General features: G+C 42.0%; 2 protein-coding genes and 1 pseudogene across 2 annotated transcripts; 1 reads left to right on the top strand and 2 right to left on the bottom strand.

Moving 5' to 3' along the window:
• The first annotated feature begins 1,330 nt into the window (after positions 1-1,330).
• Positions 1,331-3,394, top strand: LOC139574622 (N-acetyllactosaminide beta-1,3-N-acetylglucosaminyltransferase 2-like; annotated as a pseudogene).
• Positions 3,392-11,758, bottom strand: eif1ad (eukaryotic translation initiation factor 1A domain containing). The gene is made up of 5 exons (XM_071399372.1): positions 11,562-11,758; positions 8,448-8,553; positions 8,115-8,223; positions 6,433-6,541; positions 3,392-4,467 (listed from the first exon to the last, which is right to left on the bottom strand). The coding sequence occupies exons 2-5, from the start codon at positions 8,535-8,537 to the stop codon at positions 4,230-4,232; spliced, it is 546 nt and encodes a 181-aa protein (XP_071255473.1). The 5' UTR covers positions 8,538-8,553; positions 11,562-11,758; the 3' UTR covers positions 3,392-4,229.
• A 127-nt stretch (positions 11,759-11,885) lies between these two features.
• On the bottom strand, positions 11,886-21,055 carry LOC139574623 (cathepsin F-like). Its single transcript, XM_071399362.1, has 13 exons — positions 20,688-21,055; positions 18,539-18,649; positions 16,927-17,008; positions 16,738-16,805; positions 16,548-16,629; positions 16,318-16,431; positions 15,866-16,014; positions 15,140-15,236; positions 14,831-15,031; positions 14,607-14,671; positions 13,119-13,209; positions 12,949-13,007; positions 11,886-12,766 (listed from the first exon to the last, which is right to left on the bottom strand). The coding sequence occupies exons 1-13, from the start codon at positions 20,919-20,921 to the stop codon at positions 12,692-12,694; spliced, it is 1,428 nt and encodes a 475-aa protein (XP_071255463.1). The 5' UTR covers positions 20,922-21,055; the 3' UTR covers positions 11,886-12,691.
• Positions 21,056-22,152: the final 1,097 nt, after the last annotated feature.

Here is a 22,152-nt window from a genome sequence, read left to right as displayed (position 1 = left end):
GTCCTGCTAAGCATTCAAAATGTACTTTTGAGTGTCAATGAAAATGTATGGAGTAAAAAGTACATTATTTTATTTGCGAATGTAGTGTAGGAAAAGTTAAAGTAATACTACCTAAGTAGTACTTTAAAGTATTTTTACTTAAGTACTTTACACCACTGATTTCATGACAAGCATCAAATAGATAAATGAAGGGCATAATTAGGAGACATTATGGTGGTGATCTCACACCCTCACGCCCAAACTCAGACACACTTCAGAGACGGGTTGAACGGACTCAGAGAGAGAAGTGATGTTCTCTGTCAAAATGCCCCAGTACTGTACACACACTCACACAATTATTATGACTGTGGTATGTGGTTGTATCACTGAGCTATCTAAGATGAATGCACTAACTGTAAGTGGATCTGGATAAGAGTCTGCTAAATGACTAACATGTCAATGTCAACGTGATGAAATCATCAGATGTCTCATCTTCTTGTTGAATAAGATCCACCAACTCTGTTTATACTGAATACAGATGTATGGAGCACACCTCATTCCTGAGACGCAGAGAGGACTTATCTCTCAAAGCAAATGGACTGTGTAGTGAACACATACAATCTTGGTTTCTGCTGGGACAGTGACATAACCAATGTCTCAATCTGTTTAGTCGAGGTGGTTTCTGCAACACACACTTTGACATCATGCTTAACATTCCATACATTGCAGTGATTTGGGCATGCAGTTGAGCAGGTGTTTCCATATCTCGTAACTCCAGTTCTACCTGACAGGCATTGAAACCCTCAACAGTCAGAGACAGTTAAAAATAAATGCCTGGGAAGATTGTCTATGTACAATACAGGTGTTCCACAGATAAAGCACTGATACAATGCTGATAACAAACCATTGATTTGTGTTAGATCAAGGTGAAACTGGGAAAATATAGTGGGGCAAAAAAGTATTTAGTCAGCCACCAATTGTGCAAGTTCTCCCACTTAAAAAGATGAGAGAGGCCTGTAATTTTCATCATAGGTAATCAGCTGCATCATTCTTGGGAGAAGACATGTTTACTGTTGCCTTGTTTTCCACTTTATATTTCAATAGGCCTACACATCACACGTAATGTTTTTACATACTTAAAACCATACTAAATGACTTAAAATCAGAAGTAATTATTCTTAGTTAGTCATACAGCTGTATTGACTTAAGTGACAAAAGATTGCAATAATAAAATCATCCACCTCTTCCCTCCCCTCCTCTCTCACTCCCCTTATATCATTCATCCCTCTCTCTCCTCACAACTCTTAACCATTTCTTCTTCACTCTTCTCCAAATGTATCTGCCACCTCTCGCTCTTTCCTTTTCTCTAGTTAAATGGCACAATGCCGTTGCCGGTGGCGGCGGGTGCTCCTGTGCCTGTGCTGTGCTCCCTGTGTCCTGGTAGGGTCTCTGTGTGTACGTCACCCTGGCTGTGTGTTATGGTATGACCACCAGTACAGGCCTGAGCAGCCCTGCCCCTATCCCACAAATTCTACCAGAGAGCTTCATTGCACCAGGGCTTACCAGAAATGGCTACCTGGCCCCACACCCCACCAGCTCCTTCTGGGACCCCAAGCCCCACGGAGGGGCCCTCTGGAACCGGCTCCAGCTACACATTGACCGCCATTACAATCCCATCCTGATGCCCAAATCCAGCAAAGAGCACAATGACCATCTTGATACCAATAATAATAATGCTAACTATTTGTAGTTTTCCCTCCCCACCTTGAGTGCAGGGTTCTCTGAGATCGGGAACTTTACATCTCAAATGGAGGATTTTCAGGAGCTGCCCCTGCAGATGTTTGTGTACTCCATACACTTCAGGGACTACCCTGTCCTCATTGAGCCTGCTAAACTGTGTGGACGTGGGCTAAAGAAGGGGCAGTGCCCTCTCCTACTGCTGGCCATCAAGACCCAGGGCCTGAACTTTGAGAACCGCCAGGCCACCTGGCAGACATGGGGCTTCAGGGGCGACGGGGAAAGGCGGGGTGGTGCGGAGGGTCTTCCTCCTAGGGAAGAACCATGTAGAACCCCATATGGACATCAGTGAGTTGCTGCAGCTGGAGAACCGCCACTACGGGGACATCCTCCAGTGGGACATCCTCCAGTGGGACTTCCATGACTCCTTCTTTAACCTCACCCTGAAGGACGTGCTGCTGTGGGACTGGCTCTCCGCCCACTGCCCCCTGGCACGCTTCGTCTTTAAAGGGGACGATGACGTCCTGTTGCAGAGCCCTGCTCTCTTAGACTACCTCCGGGAGCAGACGATCCAGTCAGGGGGGCCCAGGTCAGAGGGTATGAAGGGATTCATGGTAGGGGATGTGATACGAGCGGCTGTCCCCAACAGAGTCAACTCTACCAAGTACTTTATTCCTGATAGTTTCTATAAGGGGCTGTACCCTCCGTACGGGGGTGGGGGAGGTGTGGTGTACTCAGGGGAGCTGGCCCTGCGGCTCAACCGTATCTCCCGGAGAGTTCACCTGTACCCCATTGATGATGTCTACGTGGGCATGTGCCTCCATAGGCTTGGTGTCCACCCCATCCACCACCCCGCCTTCCTCACCTTCGACTTCCCCAAGAAAGAGGGGGTAGAGCGGTGTGCGTACCACACTATCTTACTGGTACACAAACGCTGCTCAGGTGATGAAGCTGTGGTCGGAGATAATAAGGAGCCAGACAGAGTGCAGCAACACCATCCTGAGAATGGAGAATACACTTCTGATAGATCCATTTAGTGTGAAAGACAACGAGGGACAGGAACTTCTGACAGATCCATGGGGTAGTTCTGGAAATTCAGCTCTATAGTGAGGTAATCACTGACTGGCATAAAACTGACAAAGGATGGATGGTGATGGAAAAGGAATGCTACCACTTGAGAATAGGGAAGAGCCTGCAGGGCTTTCTGAAAGACCCTTGGGGTATGCCGGAAACTTCCACTCCACACTGAGGTAACCACTGACTGGTTGTTATAAAACTGAAGGTGATTGACTGTCGAGAAGGTATGCTGCCATTTGAGAATGGCGGAGATGCAGGTCCTTCTGGGAGAACCACAGGGTACAACTGGAAACTTCCACTCATAGTGAGGCATTCAGACTGGCTTTCCTATCATAGAAAACAGACATATGGTGATTGACTATCAAGAAGGTGTGCTGCCACTTGACAATGGCGAACAGTACCAATTATTACTGTAAACACAACAATGTAAAAAACCCGAGGCTACATTTGAGAAATAGTAGACAGGCTGTTTTAAAACTGACTCAAATGATAGATGGAGAAAGGTATGCTACCAGCTGAGAATGGCCCTGTAATAAGGCCACACAATGTGAGAAACGTGGACCTACATTTGAGAGAAATACTGGATGTTGAAGAAACGTTTGTTTGGAAGTATTTATTGAAGTATAAACCAGAATGACTTAATTGGTAGTCATCTGTGATGTATGTCACTACATACATGTGCATTGCATACATAGCTCAACTGCCTCCTATTGAACAGGTTGTGGTACCTTGCTGTGGGCATGAATTCTCATGCTCAGTTTCTGGGCTCGGGGGCTAGTTATGAGAAAAAAAGATATTAAGGGTTTAAGTCAGATTTATGAGGTGCAACAAACATTTTTAGATACATCGATTTTACTGATTTAACCACTGCCAGTGCATATTTGCCAATTTAGATCTGAGGTTTAGGTATTAGAAACAGGTTAATGAGTAAATAAATGTGCAAATAACCCTCTGACAAATGTTGTGCACTCTGAACATTAAACAAAACTTTAATCTTTGATTATATAACAATGAATCAGACATTAGACAAATGTTTAATTAAACTACGTTTTTTTCTGATGAAAGACCACAATAAAGATTTTAATAACACAATCATTATGTACATAAATTATGACCTCTTCAGTCAGGAATGTCATGGACCAGTTCAATATTTCAACAATTAACCTACTTTTTTGCAGTTTAGCAAAACATGCTAATGTTCCTCTCTAGGACAAGTGGTATAAGTATGATATACCTAACCTATTATGTCCATGGGATGCTAAGTTCAACCACCAAATAAATGGTAAAATAGCAGGATTTTCTGTTTGATTGGATTCATGGGGTGGGACTGGAGAGTATATTCCACAACTTATTCTTCAGCAGCAGTGTATTCTGAGGGCGACATTTGTGTAAACATTGTGCACAGCAGTGTACTGTCTGTTGTAAAGATTTCCCCACTAAAAGCTGCTCTCCACTTTATCCTCTTCCTCCTTCTCATCCTCACTGTCTTCCTCACTCTCACTGTAGTGGACGTTACAGCGGTTGGTGTTGACGAAGAGGTCGCTCTCGTCATCCTCTGAGTCAGTACTGTGATCACTCCCACAATCCTCCTCTACCTTCTCCCTTCTCCCCTCCCTGGGCTGTGGTACATCTGTTCTCTCTTCCGATGGGGGCTCGTCTGTGAAGGCCTCGGGCCTAACAGAAGACACAAAAAAGCAGAACTAACCACATTCAGTTATAATTTAACCTTTGTTTAATTGTCTTCTCATTCACAGGTGACGTGTGTGTGTGTGTGTGTGTCAGAAAAAACAACCTACCACATCCTGTTTTTTTCACAAGAGCAGGGGGGGAACATGTTTAAATCTGGTGTGGTGGTGGTGGCCTTGTAGTTACTATGGCAAGGTAATAGAAGTGCTGACTAAAATGGGGTTTACTGGCTACATGTGTTTCTGCATGTTAATTCTATACGTGGATGTACAGTTGAAATCAGAAGTTTAAATGTATTTGGCTAAGATGTATGTAAACTCAGTTTCACAATTCCTGACATTTAATCATAGTAAAAGTTCCCTGTCTTAGGTCAGTTAGGATCATCACTTCATTTTAAGAATGTGAAATGTCAGAATAATAGCAGAGAGAATGATTTATTTCAGCTTTTATTTCTTTCATCACATTCCCAGTGGGTCAGAAGTTTACATACACTCAATTAGTATTTGGTAGCATTGCCTTTAAATTGTTTAATTTGAGTCAAACGTTTTGGGTAGCCTTCCACAAGCTTCTCACAATAAGTTGATTGAATTTTGGCCCATTCCTCCTGACAAAGCTGGTGTAACTGAGTCAGGTTTGTAGGCCTCCTTGCTTGCACACACTTTTTCAGTTCTGCTCACACATTTTCTATAGGATTGAGGTCAGGGCTTTGTGATGGCCATTCCAATACCTTGACTTTTTCGTCCTTAAGCCATTTTCCCACAACTTTGGAAGTATACTTGGGGTCATTGTCCATTTGGAAAACCCATTTGCGACCAAGCTTTAACTTCCTGAATGATGTTTTTAGATGACGCTTCAATATACATCTACATAATTTTCCTTCCTCATGATGCCATCTATTTTGTGAAGTGCACCAGTCCCTCCTGCAGCAAAGCACCCCCACAACCTGATGCTGCCACCCACGTGCTTCACAGTTGGGGGGGGGGGGGGGCGGGGGGTGTTCTTCGGCTTGCAAGCCTGCCCCTTTTTCCTCCAAACATAACAATGGTCATTATGGCCAAACGGTTCTATTTTTGTTTCATCAGACCAGAGGACATTTCTCCAAAAAGTACGATCTTTGTCCCCATGTGCAGTTGCAAACCGTAGTCTGGCTTTTTTATGGCGGTTTTGGAGCAGTGGCTTCTTCCTTGCGGAGCGGCCTTTCAGGTTATGTCGATATAGGACTCGTTTTACTGTGGATATAGATACTTTTGTACCCGTTTCCTCCAGCATCTTCACAAGGTCCTTTGCTGTTGTTCTGTTGTTCCTTTGCTGTTGCACTTTTCGCACCAAAGTACGTTCATCTCTAGAAGACAGAACGCATCTCCATCCTGAGCGGTATGACGGCTGCGTGGTCCCATGGTGTTTATACTTGCGTACTATTGTTTGTACAGATGAACGTGGTACCTTCTGGCGTTTGGAAATTGCTCCCAAGGATGAACCAAGACTTGTGTAGGTTTACAATAATTTTTCTGAGGTCTTGGCTAATTTATTTTGATGTCAAGCAAAGAAGCACTGAGTTTGAAGGCAGGCCTTGAAATACATCCACAGGTACACCTCCAATTGACTCAAATGATGTCAACTAGCCTATCAGAAGCTTCTAAAGCCTTGACATCATTTTCTGGAATTCTCCAAGCTGTTTAAAGACACAGTCAACTTAGTGTATGTAAACTTCTGACCCACTGGAATTGTGATGCATTGAATTATAAGTGAAATAATCTGTCTGTAAACAATTGTTAGAAAAATGACTTGTGTCATGCAAAGTAGAAGTCCTAACCGACTTGCCAAAACTATAGTTTGTTAACATGAACTTTGTGGAGTGGTTGAAAAAATGAGTTTTAATGACTCCAACCTAAGTGTATGTAAACTTCCAACTTGAACTGTATATACTGAACTATGGGTCCAAGGTGCACTCACCAGAGTGTGAGTTTCTGCAGGTGCTGAATGTGGTCTCTGTAAAGTATGAAGCTGATCTCTCCCCTCACCTTCTCTCCCTCCTCTATAGGGTCTACAATCACATAGTCACCTGGGAGGGGGGAGAGCGATGCCATGTTTACAATAACAACAAACCAATACTGCGAGGAACACAAAGACATTCATTGTGTTCAGTAGAAACCAATCCAGAGTGCTTCTGTCAGTATGACATTGAGGTGGTTGAACCACAAAAGAAAGCACAGACATACAGGTATGCAGATAACATATGCAAACTAGCCACTCAAATTCAGGACAATCAGCCTGCTTTAGTGTTTGACTGCCACTGGTACTCACACAGGAGCAGTTTTTTTAAAATCTGCATTGAAGTCTAAGTGGTTTTTCCGGGCTGCCTACGTCTGAAAAAGCCCCCCAGTTTCTGGTCTGGGGCGTAAAGTCACAAGCTCTGCTGGTCGGCTACTGCGTAACAAACTAGCAGTGCCAAAAGCCCTGGTCTGTCCTAGAAAACCAACGTAAATTACAGCCGTTTACAGCTCTAAAATGTGTTTATTAGTTCGATCACCACAGCGAATTATTTTCAAGTTCACTACAAATCGAGGTATTTAATTAAATAGTGATCCATTCTGAAGACTACATTTGTCGTCACACAGGACCAAGTGCTGACAGACCAATCACAGGCTGGCAGGCTACGAGGATGCTCGCGTCCTCATGCACGCGGAATTCATGTGGTATCTGTTATAGATGCCGAAGTCAATAGCAACGTTGGGTTGATGCGCTCAGGAAGGATGAAAATGACTTCGTCGACCATGATCCTTTGCTAGTTACGGCCATTCTCAAATACTTCCAAGTTTCATTAGAGGTTTTCGATAGGAATACGTGGATGACATCAGCGCTATCACTATCTACTGGTTTGAATGTCTATGGTCCAAACGGTACAAAAAAAACATTCAGTGTAAACTTAAAAAGGTGCAATATTCAGAAGTCGCTCCACCATTTCCTAGTTGTACATTTTATACAAGTATGCCTAATTTCAGTTTATGCTACAAAACAAGCAGCCATTGTGTAAAGAATCATTGTACCATCTAAACTGCTGTAAAATATATTTTACATAAGAAAAAATATTGTATTTTCAGCTGTTTGAAGCTGTTGTACAAAACCGAATGTAAAAGACCCAAAAAAAGCAGTCACTGGTACTTCACGTTATTTCCCGTTAAGTTTAGTTTTTGCATCTTTTACTTTAGGTTTTGTACACCTTCAAACAGCTGAAAATCTAACATTTTTGGTTATTGGAAAGATATTTCACAGCGGTTTAGATGGTACAATGATTCTCTACACTTAGTGCTCATTTAGTCACAAACTGAAATTAGGCAAAAATCTCAGAATTTTAGCAACCAGGAAGTGGCTGAGCGATTTATGCATATTGCACCTTTAATAGTGGGAAGCATAGAAATAGCGCACATAGAACAGATCTACCGCGTCGGAGACCTGGTTTCAATGTGATCTATAACTCACAATTCTATTTGACATTAAACATTTAAAACCACATAAAGTATATTGAAAAGATAATTGGCCTATATATTTTAAAATAAGATCTTTAAAAACAAAACAATAACCTTAAGGAATAGGGTGCCATTTGGGATGCACTCTAGTATAAGGGGACATGTTACCTCTCTTAATCCAGAGGTTCTTGCGGAATTTTGGGGGCATGCTGATCAGGAAGTTCTCCCCCTGGGCCGTGACAGCCTCGTGCAGGTTGTTGCCACGACTACCAATAACCTGCATGGAGACAGGTACAGAGAGAGGGGATTTGTATGACAAACTGGTAGAATGTGCATGCAAAAACAGGTAATTAACTACAGGTGCAGCTGAGATAAATGTGTGTGTCAGAGTCAGCTTACATGAAGAAAGACTTAAGACTTAAAAGACTTTAAAAAATCTAGGCTAGTCTTTGTTGTGTGTTCAGTAAAACATCTGTCATGTCTGACAGCACAGTTACTAACCCTCACGATCTGTTGGTTCTCTGTAGGTGTGACGTAGTCGTCGAGTGTCTGCTCCTTGACAACATGCTTGCGTTTAGTAGCCTGTGACATCGTTGAAGTTTGCCAGCTGTGGAAAGTTCAGTTTTCATCACCACTGTTGTTAGTCAGCTGTTCTTTATGAATGTCAGGAGGACAGAATAAGTTACAGATAGCAAAAGTATAATGAGAAGTACAGGCTGCTTCATTCAGAGCACCTGTTTTGACCTCCATATTTTAGGCAAAAATAAAAATACATTGTGGAGGGGGCTTGCCTGTTTTGCATGTTATTTTGGCATTAATACGTGTCATATCAGTTTGCAAACAATGTAAATAAAAATATATATAATATATGGTCATCAAATTTGATCAGTTCTTCATTTAAGTCACAACAATAGACAAACAGTGTGCTTAAACTATTAACACAAAGTATTGTATTTTCTTGTCCATATTGAATACATCATTTAAAACATTCACAGTGTAGGTTGGAAAAAGTATGTGAACCCCTAGGCTAATGACTTCTCCAAAAGCTAATTGGAGTCAGGATTCAGCTAACCTGGAGTCCAATCAATGAGACGAGATTGGAGATGTTGGTTAGAGATGCCTTGCCCTATAAAATAAACTCACAAAATTTGAGTTTGCTATTCACGAGAAGCATTGCCTGATGTGAACCATGCCTCGAACAAAAGAGATCTCAGAAGATGTAAGATTAAGAATTGTTGACTTGCATAAAACTGGAAATGATTACAAAAGTATCTCTAAAAGCCTTGATGTTCATCAGTCCACTGTAACACAAATTGTCTATAAATGGAGAAAGTTCAGCACCGTTGCTACTCTCCCTAGGAGTGGCCATCCTGCAAAGATGACTGCAAGAGCACAGCGCAGAATGCTCAATGAGGTTAAGAAGAATCATAGAGTGTCAGTTAAAGACTTACAGAAATCTCTGGAACATGCTAACATCTCTGTTGACGAGTCTACGATACGTAAAACACTAAACAAGAATGGTGTTCATGGGAGGACACCGCAGAAGAAGCCACAACATTGCTACGCACATCTGAAGTTTGCAAAAGTGCACCTGGATGTTCCACAGCGCTACTGGAAAAAATATTGTGGAAAGATGAAACTACAGTTGAGTTGTTTGGAAGGAACACAACACTGTGTGGAGAACAAAAAAAGGCACAGAACACCAACATCAAAACCTCATCCCAACTGTAAAGTATGGTGGAGGGAGCACAACAGAATGGCTTCAAGAGAAGAAAATACACCTTCTGGAGTGGCCCACTCAGAGTCCTGATCTCAACCCAATTGAGATGCTGTGGCACGACCTCAAGAGAGCAGTTCACACCAGACATCCCAATAATATATTGCTCCAAAATTCCTTCTGACCATTGTGCAGGTCTGATCCACAACTACAGAAAACGTTTGGTTGAGGTTATTGCTGGCAAAGGAGGGTCAACCAGATCTTAAATCCAAGGGTTCACATACTTTTTCCACCCTCCACTGTGAATGTTTACACAGTGTTCAATAAAGAAATGAAAATGTATAATTGTTTGTGTGTTATTAGTTTAAGCAGACTGTGTTTGTCTACTGTTGTGACCTAGATGAAGATCAGAACAAATTTTATGACCAATTTATGCAGAAAGCCAGGTCTTCTTCTTACAACTGTATATATCATCAAGTTAATAAAGCTGCATACAAACATGGTCTCTTTTTTGTTTCCTTGAGTAAGGCAGCTCCAAAATGCAGGTGTTTCAGCCTAGCTCAGTGCTTTCTGTGGTGGTGGGGCAAGCCAGCGGAAAATACGGAGCGTTGCGCATTGATTGGCTCAGTGTTCTGTCACTCATGGGGACACTACGTCACCGCCAAGTAATCAAATCACTTTATATCCACAGTAGCTTTGATTGGACTGATCATGTCAACATCATACTTTCAAAATCTTAGCTAGCAGTCATCATGAATCGAGTCGACATTCTACTGGCAAATCCTTGTCATATGAAGAGAAATAATGAATATGCCAAGGATATATGTACATGGTAGCTAAGAATACTAAGTGTATGTTGTGCAGTAAGCTGTTAGTAGCCCATGTGCCTTACCATAATAATTTGGTCTATTTTCACAACATTTTCTGGCTTGGTGGTGCACATATAATCTGTTTTTTGAGAAATGTAAACATCGAATATTGTAAGAGCTTTCATTGTCTGCTTTATTTATCCTACGGTTCTGACTTGGTGTACAGGGAGAACACTAAGAACGGCCCATGTTCTGAATTCTGTCGCTTTACATTTCAAAAGTTAAATAACTAAATATATAACTAGGCAAGTCAGTTAAGAATAAATTGTTATTTACAAAGACAGCCTACAGGGGAACAGTGGTTTAACTGCCTTGTTCAGGGGCAGAACTACAGATTTTTACCTTGTCAGCTCGGGGATTTCATCCAGCAACCTTTCGGTTACTGTCTCAACGCTCTAACCACTAGGCTACCTGCTGCCCCATATTGACTATGATTGCCTCTTATCTGCTTGTCGTCTCCTTATACCCTAGTTTGTACATCTCAATTCTCAGTAGAAACCACATTTGTTTAATAAAGTCTGCCAAAAGGCACTAAATGAGGCTGAATAGAATCGCTGCCAGACAAGGCTCCGCTGATAGCCAGGTGTAGCAGTGGTATAGTAATTAATGTATGGTTTAGTGTTGTGGCTTTGCTGGCATGCATCCCAATTTTTTTTCCCCCACAAAGATTTACATGTTAAAATAGCCACTGACAACAGGGTAGCGTTTCAAAAGGTCAACCCTTAGCGACGTTAGTGTGACAGCTAGCTAGCTAACGTTACCATCAAATGTATTCGTTACAGTATGTTTTGTTTGGGCAAAGTAAGTGGCAAGCTGTCCCACGTTAGTTATGTCAAGCAGAAATGCCGGTATCGTACCAACACAAATGGCTAATTGTCAGAATTATGCTTGCTTTTAAATTGTGAAATTATAGAAGATTAGACCATATATTATTAACGTTGTAATTATATATATGTATTGCTAACTAGCTAGCAGTTTTCACTAGAGTTAGCACGCACATAAACTTAAAATTAGCCACTTGCTACATACCTTGTAAATCTGAACTGCAAAAAACGTTGTATCTTTACTGTAGATCAAAGATTATGGATTGTCAGATGGCATGTGAACTTTGAAAAAGACCTGTTATATCAAATATTAGTTTCCAGCAGCGAAAAAACACATGTGCTTCCTTTCCTTTTAGGCACTGCTGACGTAGCTATTCTACTCCAGTTGCATTTTGGGAGTTTTAGTCGTTTTCATGTACGGGGCTTGGCTGTATTCAAGAACCGCATGCTTTTGTGAATATATCGTTTCTCCAATGAATCAACCAACATACGGTGGATATTGACTTCAGAAAATACATTCCACAATTAATAATGGATAAGATATTTTTTTTATTAATGGATCAAATTTTGTTTTAATTAAACCTTAGTTTGTCTAGTTACACAGCACTGCAATATGTAACAGATAATAGGCTACACATCAGTCAATGTATGATCCTTTTAAAATAAAATAAAAACATGCAAACCCATTCATTATAAGTACTTGCACAGTGAAGTTGTAAGTTGTAAACGAAGGGGAGAGATTGACGTTATGTGGTATTGCACAGAACATGTTACAACAGACGGAAAGTCTAGCAAAAATGCACAAGCATTAATTCTACACTAGAGCATCAGCACAGAGACTAGTCAGATGCAGGGGAACATAACAGACACTAAACAGCATGACTGAGGTCTAAATATATGACATCCCCTTTATCATTATGACTCTGTTATTGTAAAAATATGACCGAAATTACCTCTGCCTAAAACACAGCAATTCAATTAAAATATCCTTAAAGGCTAGTAGTAAAATCACAACAAAAGATCAGTGTTACCTTAGAACTATAGCTTAATCGGAGCTGGTTTGTTTTGAAAGAGAAGAATGAGGTATGAATGAATGCTGCTTCCCCTATTTAAGTAAGCTGTCAGCAGGTCTTCCAGTGCATTGTGCAGTGTTCTAACTACACAATTAGGGGGGTAGGGTGGTGAGTAACGTTGCAGTTCTGTCAGTTTGTAGGTAGTGTGTGTCTATATGTTTGGGGGGGTGTAGGATTAGTTTTTTTATCCCAGGTGAAGATTGGAATAAAATATTATTCAGATCACGTGTGTGTGTGTGCACGCGTTTGTGTGTCATATCGCCTAGTTCACAATAGCAGATGAGCACATCTTGTTGATTCCACAGAGCCTGGATCCTCTGTACAGGTAGTAGTAACCCTGGAGGGAAGGAACACACAACAGGACATGTCAGTCAATTAATACACAAATACACATGTCAAATGTTCCAAGAGTTCAGGCATGACTAGGTATTATGCATGCATTGTAAACAAATACACTCTGTTTACAAATGCACGCATAATGCCTAGTCATAGAGGTTCAGTGTGACAGCTTTCTGTTACCTGTTCTCCATAGTCCTCTCCCCAGCTGTTCTTGATGGCCCAGAAAGGTTTGCCTTGACCTGTACACAGAAACAACCAGACACACATGAGTCACACATTCAGACTCATCACAGTGTTGTTATTAAGATAAGTTAATGTAAGGTAAATGAGTAGTTAAGTGTCAGTCTCACGTTCTCCGTAGCCCACGAGCAGCACTGCATGGTCAATCATCCAGGGGTTGCAGAAGATCTTCAGAGGGTGGGACACACCCTTCCTGTAAAACTGAGGACAAACAATGAGAGAAAAGCAGGTGGGATTAGATAGATAGATACTAGTCACTTCATTGTTCAGTTGTGTTTTAGTGATGCTAATTTAAGTTACATTAAGAAAGATATGACAGGCCTCCCGAGTGGCGCAGGCGCAGCGGTCGCAGTACTTGAGGCATCACTACAGACCCGGGTTCGATCCCAGGCTTTGTCACAAATGGCCGTGACCGGGAGTCCCATAGGCTGGCGCACAATTGGCTCAGCATCATCCGGGTTAGGGTTAAGCGGGCGGGCGGGTGTAAAGAAGTGTGGTTAGGCAGGTCATGTTTCGGAAGACGCATGACTTGACCTTCGCCTCTCTCGAACCTGTTGGGGAGTTGCAGCGATGAGATAAGATCCTAATTGGATATCACAAAAAGGAAAAAAATAAAAGAAGAAGAAGAAAGATATGGCAGTGGTGTTACCTGCAGGGGTTGGAACCAAAATTATTTTCCAATCGTTTCATTCTGGACAGAACCACTTTTTTTTTGTTTCGTTCCACTGTTCCAACCAGCAAAATAAAGTTCTGAACCGGTTCAAACCCTAAAAAAGTACCGGTTTATATTGTTCCTTTCTGTTCCTTTTTTTATTAATGTTTTTTACATTTAACTCATTAAATTACTTCACCAATCAGTGCGGAAAGAGCAGGCAAGCTAGTTGTTTACATGTGTGATGGACAGACAAGTGTAGCCTATGGCGCAAGATGCGACTGAAACTTTGCAGTTGGGGAGAGAGCGAGAGAGGTTTGAGGAGGAGGCTTGAAGCACTGGGCATCTTGTTATGACATATATTGTATGAATTAGGTCCACAGAATTATACCTAGGAGAAGTGGCTTCTATGTAGGAACTTTGAACGTCCATTGAGCTAGCTAGCAAACAAACTTGATTTAGCTAGCTAACAAGCTTGTGTGTGCAGAGAATTAAAAACACCTTTTTGTAGTTAATAAATCCAATGTGATCACTAGGCCTATAGTATCCTTAACTAGCATTGAAAAAGTTAATCCATTCTTCTCTAGCTAATAAAAAATCTCTCTCCCTCCCTATCTTCTGAATCAAGCCTGTAACGTCAGTATAGTAGCCTATGCTTCAAAAATAGGAAAGGGGCAGGTATTCTAAATACACACAGGTGAAGATTTTCAGCTTGCAGGCAGACACTGGAATACGTTTCTGAGTGACAGAGTGAGGGCTTTGCATAGGCGCTTTGTTGCGTTTTGTTGTGGGACTAGAAAAAAATGCCTGGAACGTAAAATAACGTTATTAACCGTTCCCATGCTTTTAAATGAGTGGTTCTGTTCCGGGAACAGTATGGATCACTTTCATTCCAGCTTCTGTTTCTGTTCCTTCTGTTCCATGAACCCATTCAACCCCTGGTTACCTGCATTGCGAAGGCGTTTAGGGCCACAGATACTGGTCCATTCTCAGCCAGCCAAGCAGCAATTTCTAAACATAAAAGGGGAAGGAAACCAAGATTAACACGTGGCCAACCCTCCTCCATATGTACCGCATCGTTCAATCTTCATCCAATCCTTCAACCTATCATCAGTGTCTTTATCTCTGTGTACCCTACCCTCTCTCTCTTTCACCTCTCCTCCCACTCACCGTTCTCGTCCTTGGACAGCTCCACGGAGCTGTTGATGTAGGCAGTGACTTTGTCGGTGGTGAAGTCACAGCTCTGCTTCTTGCCGGTGTAGGTGTAGTCAGTCTCTGTCTCCAGACCACCCAGCTTCTCGATGGCTTCATATGCATTTGATGGAAGCCCGCCCCCACACGCCTGGTCCACAGTATCACAGTCCACCAGCTCTGTGGGTGATAGGACATTGAACCAATCAATTCAAAACTGTTATGGAGAAAAGGGAAACTGTACTGTTGTACAGGTAAGTGTATGATACCTACTATGCGTGTGCTTACCTTGCTCAGAGAGAGACACTAGTTTACCCGTTTTCACAAACCACTGGCCCTCAATGTTTCCTGTCACTGAGAATGCCCAGCAAGAACCACACATGCCCTGCAATACAAACACAAGCCACATAATCAGCCATACACACACACAGGCATTACCTACCTCCATATTTTCCATGAATTGTGTCATACCTACAGTATGAATGAAAGTATGACTTTTGCTTACTTAAACTTATGTTTAGTGAAGCATCAAAGAAGAGTCATGAATACTTTGAATGCTATATAAAGTCTTTTTAAGTTGTTATTTGTCCAATAAATAAATCCATAAATCCAATCATATATACACATTTACAGTCATACCTGTAGTCATCTCCAGTCTGTAAGTGTCACGCCCTGACCTTAGAGATCCTTTTTATTCTCTATTTGGTTAGGTCAGGGTGTGACTAGTGTGGACAATTTATGTTTTCTATTTCTTTGTTGGCCTGGTATGGTTCCCAATCAGAGGCAGCTGTCTATCGTTGTCTCTGATTGGGGATCATATTTAGGCAGCCTTTCCCACCTGTTTGTGGGATCTTGTTTTTGTGTAGTGCCTGTGAGCACTCCGGTACTTCACATTTCTGTATTTGTTTTGGTGAGTTTCAGTTATTAAAACATGTGGAACTCTACGCACGCTGCTCCTTGGTCCACTCATTTCAACGAACGTGACAGTAAGACCATCTCTAAACCCTGTCCTACCTGGTTCTTGACAGGGCTGACAGCTCCATGCTCCCTCCAGTCCCAGCTAGGCGGGGCAGGGCCATGGGGCATGGCTGCAGGCTTCATGGACTGCTGGAGGTTCTGCTGGCTCAGCAGGGGGTTCAGGTACAGAGTCCTAAACTCCTCCTCTGGACGGTGAGAGACAGAGGTTAGAGGGAGGAGAGGAAGAATATTAGGATTATTCACAGTGTACAGCTGAGGAGTTGTACTGTAACCTTTTGGAATGAGCTATGTAGAAGTGGAATTACTCAACAGGTTAACTAACTCTGCAAGGGAACATGTTTCAAACTGTCACAGAATCACACACACACACGGGATGTTCTGTTGCTCCACAGAAGAGCAGACGGTGACCTCTTCGGCATGCTCAGTGGATGTTCTGGAACTGCATCGGGCTTATTAATATGCATTCCCACACATGCACACACACACACCTGTGAGGTCGCTGAACTTGGTGACCCCGTACTCGGCTGTGCCCAGATCCAGAGACTGGAGCTTCTCAGCGGTCTTCAGGTTCTCATGGAAGATACGCAGCCGCCAGTCAGTGTCTGTAGCAGCAAAGGTCAGAGGTCAGACAATGTTATGTTAAGATGTTTTACCTTATCATCTGTGGAGGTGGATGGACGATGTTGTGTAAAAAATGTCAATCCATCATATCTCTCACCCTCTTGGCTGCTGTAAGTCCTATTGTATCTGACCATGAACTCTTTGAACTGACCCAGAAGCTCCACGAAATACTCTGTCTCCTGTCACAAAGTACAAGTTAATTATTGACAAGTAAATGAAATATACGCATACAGAATAAACAAGAAAACACACTCAAACACACATACAAGCGCTACGTTTTCTATTACCTCAACTGGTTTGCTGGTGGAGAGGGACAGAAATTCTACTTTGTTGGTCTCAACTGGTTTGGGATCAACTGAAACGCAAGCATCATGAAAAACAATTAGATGTAGCTACGAGTATTTATAGAAACAATCCTAAACAAATAAAAGCACAAAGGTACATTTAGTTCCCACAGTTAAACCTTTGACACTAACCTGCTGGCTGGCAATTCTGTTTGAGAAGGGTGGACTTGCTCTCCCAGGGAATGTCCCAGACCTCAAACACACACACCTCCGTCTGACAGAGAACATGTCAGCGGAGAAAACATGGTTAGTGAGATAATCTGTGTTTATTTTATTGGGCTTCTGTGTTCATAACTTGTTTATAAACAGTGTAATGGACCACCCACACAGAGAGTGTGGTGAATAAGGTGCAACAGAGTCACTTCAACATCAGGAGGCTGAAGAAATTTGACTTGGCACCTAAAACCTCACAAACTTTTACAGATGCACAATTGAGAGCATCCTGTCGGGCTGTATCACTGTCTGGTACGGCAACTGCACCGCCCGCAACCACAAGGCTCTGCAGAGTGTGGTGCGGTCTGCCCAACGCATTACCGGGGGCAAACTACCCGCCCTCCAGGACACCTACAGCACCCGATGTCACAGGAAGGCCAAAATGATCATCAAGGACATCAATCACCAACGCTACTGCCTGTTCACCCCGCTATCATCCAGAAGGCGAGGTCAATATAGGTGCATCAAAGCTGGGACCGAGAAACTGAAAAACAGCTTCTATCTCAAGGCCATCAGACTGTTAAACAGCCACCACTAGCACATTAGAGGCTGCTGCCTATAGATATAGACTAGAAATCACTGGCCACTTTAAGTAATGGAACACTAGTCACTTTGATCATGTTTACATATCTTGCATTACTCATCTCATATGTATATACTGTATTCTATACTATTCTACTGTATCTTAGTCCATGTCGCTCTGACATCGCTCGTCCATATATGTATATATTCTTAATTCCATTCCTTAGTTAGATTTGTGTGCATTGGGTATATGTTGTGAAATTGTTACATATTACTTGTTAGATATTACTGCACTGTAGGAGCTAGAAGCACAAGCATTTTACACCTGCAATAACATCTGCTAAACAGGTGTATGTGACCAATAAAATGTGATTTGATTTGATAATAGAATGTAGTGTATGTTTGTGTGCGTTTCAGAGAAATGCCTGTGTAAATGATTCCCGTCATGGGAATAGTAAAGCACATACATATCCTTTGTATGAGACCTAATGTAAACATCCAACAACAGTCTATTTCTGAACCTATACAGAAGTTAAGTAGAGGGGGGAACACTATGAACACATTGTGTCCTTGACCTTGGAGACATTTCCGATGAAGTTTCTGCTAAGTCATGAAAACAAATACAGCAGGCGAAACAAATAAGGGGTAGCTGACTGCTTGTGCACATAGCTGCAGCAGGGGATAACAGTGTGTAAAATTCATGACAAGTTATTTATCACAAGGTCCTGGTCACATGACTAGGGGAAGGGAGAACAGACGGATAGAATAATAACCTACAATAGACCCAGATACACACAATGGTCTTGATACTGGCCACTTCAGTGTTGACAGTTTATTTCCATTCGTGGTTTAGGTTTAGCCAATTTTCAATATTGTAAAACGTTGGGTTTTGATTTGATGAGGAGGACTGACATTAGTTTCGCTGTATTTTCCCTATAACACTATCTCCCTCCAACAACCCACACTGTTATCATCCCAAGACAGAAAAACAAACCCACACAGGCCTCACCTTCAGGTTGTGTTCCTCTGGGTAGAAGTCACAGGTCATCAGTCTGGCAGCCTTCTTACACTGGGTGTTACTTAGCTCCACCATGATGCTATATCGGATACCCTTCACCAGCTACAAGACAGACACACACAGAGACAACATACAGAGACAACACACAGAGTCAACACAGAGTCAATACACAGAGACAACACATATAGTCAATACACAGTGAAGGTTGGCCTCTTTGAAAAATAAACTAAATCAACTCTGCGGTTGTTGTTTTGCCATCTGGCTTACAATTTAGCTCTGACGTCACTTTCAAGACCAATATATTGCATTTATAGGCCTAGCTAAAGGGGCTGATTATGCTGGAAAATACAGGTCTCTTATTCAGCAGAGCTCTAACTGGCTAGGAAACATATAGTTGACTTCACTAAAGCTCCCATTAAGAAACATATAGTTGACTTCACTAAAGTTAATCTGAAAAAGTAGTTCACTACATCCAAACTACATTGTGAAGAAATTTCATATGTAAATCTGAAATGTCAGGGTACAAATTGCAAGACAGATGACTTTGGATTCATATGTTAACATATGTGTAATTTAGCCTATTAAACACAAAAACTATGTTTCAAGTAAGAATTAGGCAGGTCAGACACCGAGAAGGAGATTCTTGCCTACTTCACCCATATTTTATTTTTGCTAAAAAAAAGTAGTGTGTAGTTCCAGTAGTTAGCTACACTGCTACATGGCAACAAAAAAGTAATTAACTGGCTCAGAGCTGATATGATTGTCACGGGTCTCAGGTAGGTGTAATTTGAACTGACTTGTCCAGAAGGGCCCGTGCAGAGCCGAACACAACTGCTCCAGTAGAGAGAGAAAGACATTTGATTATTTATGCTTTTGCTCTTGCTTTTCACTAGAGTGGAGCATGGCCGTGTAGCTTGTAGCTTGTTGTCCAACTTTTTAGACCCTTGAAGACCTCTAGTTCAGACGCTCTAGAACAGGTTGGTGGGTTCTGACGTAGGCGGCCGCATATCTACTTTATGGCTGGTTGTTTACATTCATTTTTTATTTAATAGGCAAGTCAGTTAAGAAAAAATATTATTTACAATGACGGCCTACCCCGGCCAAACCCTAACAACGCTGGGCCAATTGTGCGCAGCCCTATGGGACTCCCAATCACAGCCAGTTGTGATACAGCCTGGAATAGAACCAGGGTCTGTAGTGATGCCTCTAGCACTGAGATTGATGCCTTAGATCACTGCGCCAAACAACATAGCATGGCAGCAACACATGAAAACACAACATGGTGGCAACACAACATGACAACAACATGGTAGCAACACAACATGGCAGCAGCACAACATGGTAGCGACACAAAACACGGTACAAACATTATTGAGCACAGACAACAGCACAAAGGGCATGAAAGTATAGACAACAATGCATCACGCGAAACAGATTGAGTCTTTGATTGAGTCTTTAAATGAAGAGATGGAGATAAAATGGTCCAGTTTTCGTGTTTTTTGCAGCTCATTCTAGTCGCTATATAGCTGCAGCGAACTGAAAAGAGGAGCAACCCAGGGATGCGTGTGCTTTGGGGACCTTTAACAGAATAAAAATGTTTTTAACCTTTATTGAACTTGGCAAGTCAGTTAAGAACAAATTCTTATTTACAATGACGGCCAACCCCGGTCAAACCCTAACGACGCTGGGCTAATTGTGCGCCGCCCTATGGGACTCCCAATCACAGCCTGGATTCAAACCAGTGCCCTGGACTGCTGCGCCACTCGGGAGCAGTGACTGGGAGAACGGTTGTTGTATGTGGAGGATGAGGGCTACAGTAGGTATATCAGATAGGGGGGAGTGAGGCTAAGAGGGTTTTATAAATAAGCGTCAACCAGTGGATCTTGCGACGGGTAGATAACCAGTTTACAGAGTAGTGTAGAGTGCAGTGATGTGTCATATAAAGAGCATTGGTGGCAAATCTGATGGCTGAATGGTAAAGAACACCTAGAGTAGCCACTCGAGAGCACCCTCGAACAGCCCACGATACAGTATTATCACCTACAACCACAATGGACATTCACTTGATTTTAGGCTATTATTATGAGATAAAAATATATATATAAACAAATAACATTTTCACAACACTGGTGTAGTCTACCTGTTTACTGGCAGAGAGGATCTTGCTAACTCTACGAACGTGCATCGTATTGGACCCCATGTTATAGTGCTCCTCTGCAAACTTCAGTGCCTTCTTCAAACCTGGGTCGTTTTCCGACAAACGGACAGAAGACCCGGGTGCCCCCATTAAAGTGTCATCCAAATCGGCCAGAACCGAGGCCAAAACCGCCAGGGTTAGGCAAAGGATAACGGGGCAGCGAAATCCGAAATCCATCCTGTCTGTCTGTAGAGCAGAAAAAGTCAAAGGGACAGTGAACGGTAAGATTATAAAACGGGATGTTTGTTTTCCCAGTTAACTATCATCCGACATTGCGACAAGAAATCAGCAGACCAGGGTTGCCAGGTCAAGCGAGAATTTCTAGCAAATGACCACTCAAAACCTGCCAAAAGGCCTGAAAACGAGCACTTTTTTTTCACAGCAAGAGTTTCCATATCTATACAATAAACCCTTTTTCCATAATGTTATCGAGACAATTAAGAAGGAATGTCATAGTAACTTGTAATGACGTTAGAAGAAAAATTCGGGTTTTCTCAAAATAAGTATTGCAATCTATGACATTTGACAATCTATGACATTATTATGTGACAAGAGAAAAGATAATTCGCCCTTATTAATTAACTCGCTTAACTGCTATTATTAAGCAATGAGGCACACGGGGAATTGTATATGGCCAATATAGCACGGCTAAGGGCTGTTCTTAAGCAGATGCAACGCAGAGTGCCTGGATACAGCTTTCAGGCACCCCGGGGTGCCTTATTGCTATTATAAACTGGTTACCAACGTAATTAGAACAGTAATGTAAAAGTAATGTTTTGTCATACCCGTGGTATATATGCCAATCAGCATTCAGGGTTCGAACCAGGTTTATAATTGTAAATAAATCCCCTTTGCATGTGCATAACTATAGATAAATCCGACAGGAGAGTTTGAGTGATGAAAGTTGGACAGAGGATCTCAAAATCTCTGAGCAAGAAACACTTGGATGAACATAAAAAAATAATGTTAAGCTATTTTCTGGCAATTGTGCTGTTATTATGTTCCAGATGTTAAGACTAAGTTAAGACTAAATGACTTGTCATTTCAATAGGCATAGACTACAGACACAAATCTGGATTTATGATTCTAATTACATTTTGCCATAGTTTGCTTAGATAAAGACAGGTAGCCCATAGCACCCGATAGGCCTACATCTCATTTCAGATAGTCTACAGTAGCCTAGACAAGATGTAGGCAAGATGTAAACTGAACGATTTAGCAGCTTGCTAAATTACCACAGACGAATTTAATCAACATGAATAGCGAGGAGATTTCGCAATAAGTGCTTGTTTCCCCAATAGACTGCTGGAATAGACTACTGAGGATGAGGTCATACTTTCAATCACTGAATTAAATATTAATCATATGTATATGAACTGAATATGCTTGTCAACAGCTGCCAGTGTTT

Source organism: Salvelinus alpinus, chromosome 4 (assembly GCF_045679555.1).
Source record: "Salvelinus alpinus chromosome 4, SLU_Salpinus.1, whole genome shotgun sequence".
Classification (NCBI taxonomy): Eukaryota; Metazoa; Chordata; class Actinopteri; order Salmoniformes; family Salmonidae; genus Salvelinus; species Salvelinus alpinus.
Note: the sequence above shows the minus strand (reverse complement) of the source record. Positions and strands in the feature narration are given on the sequence as shown.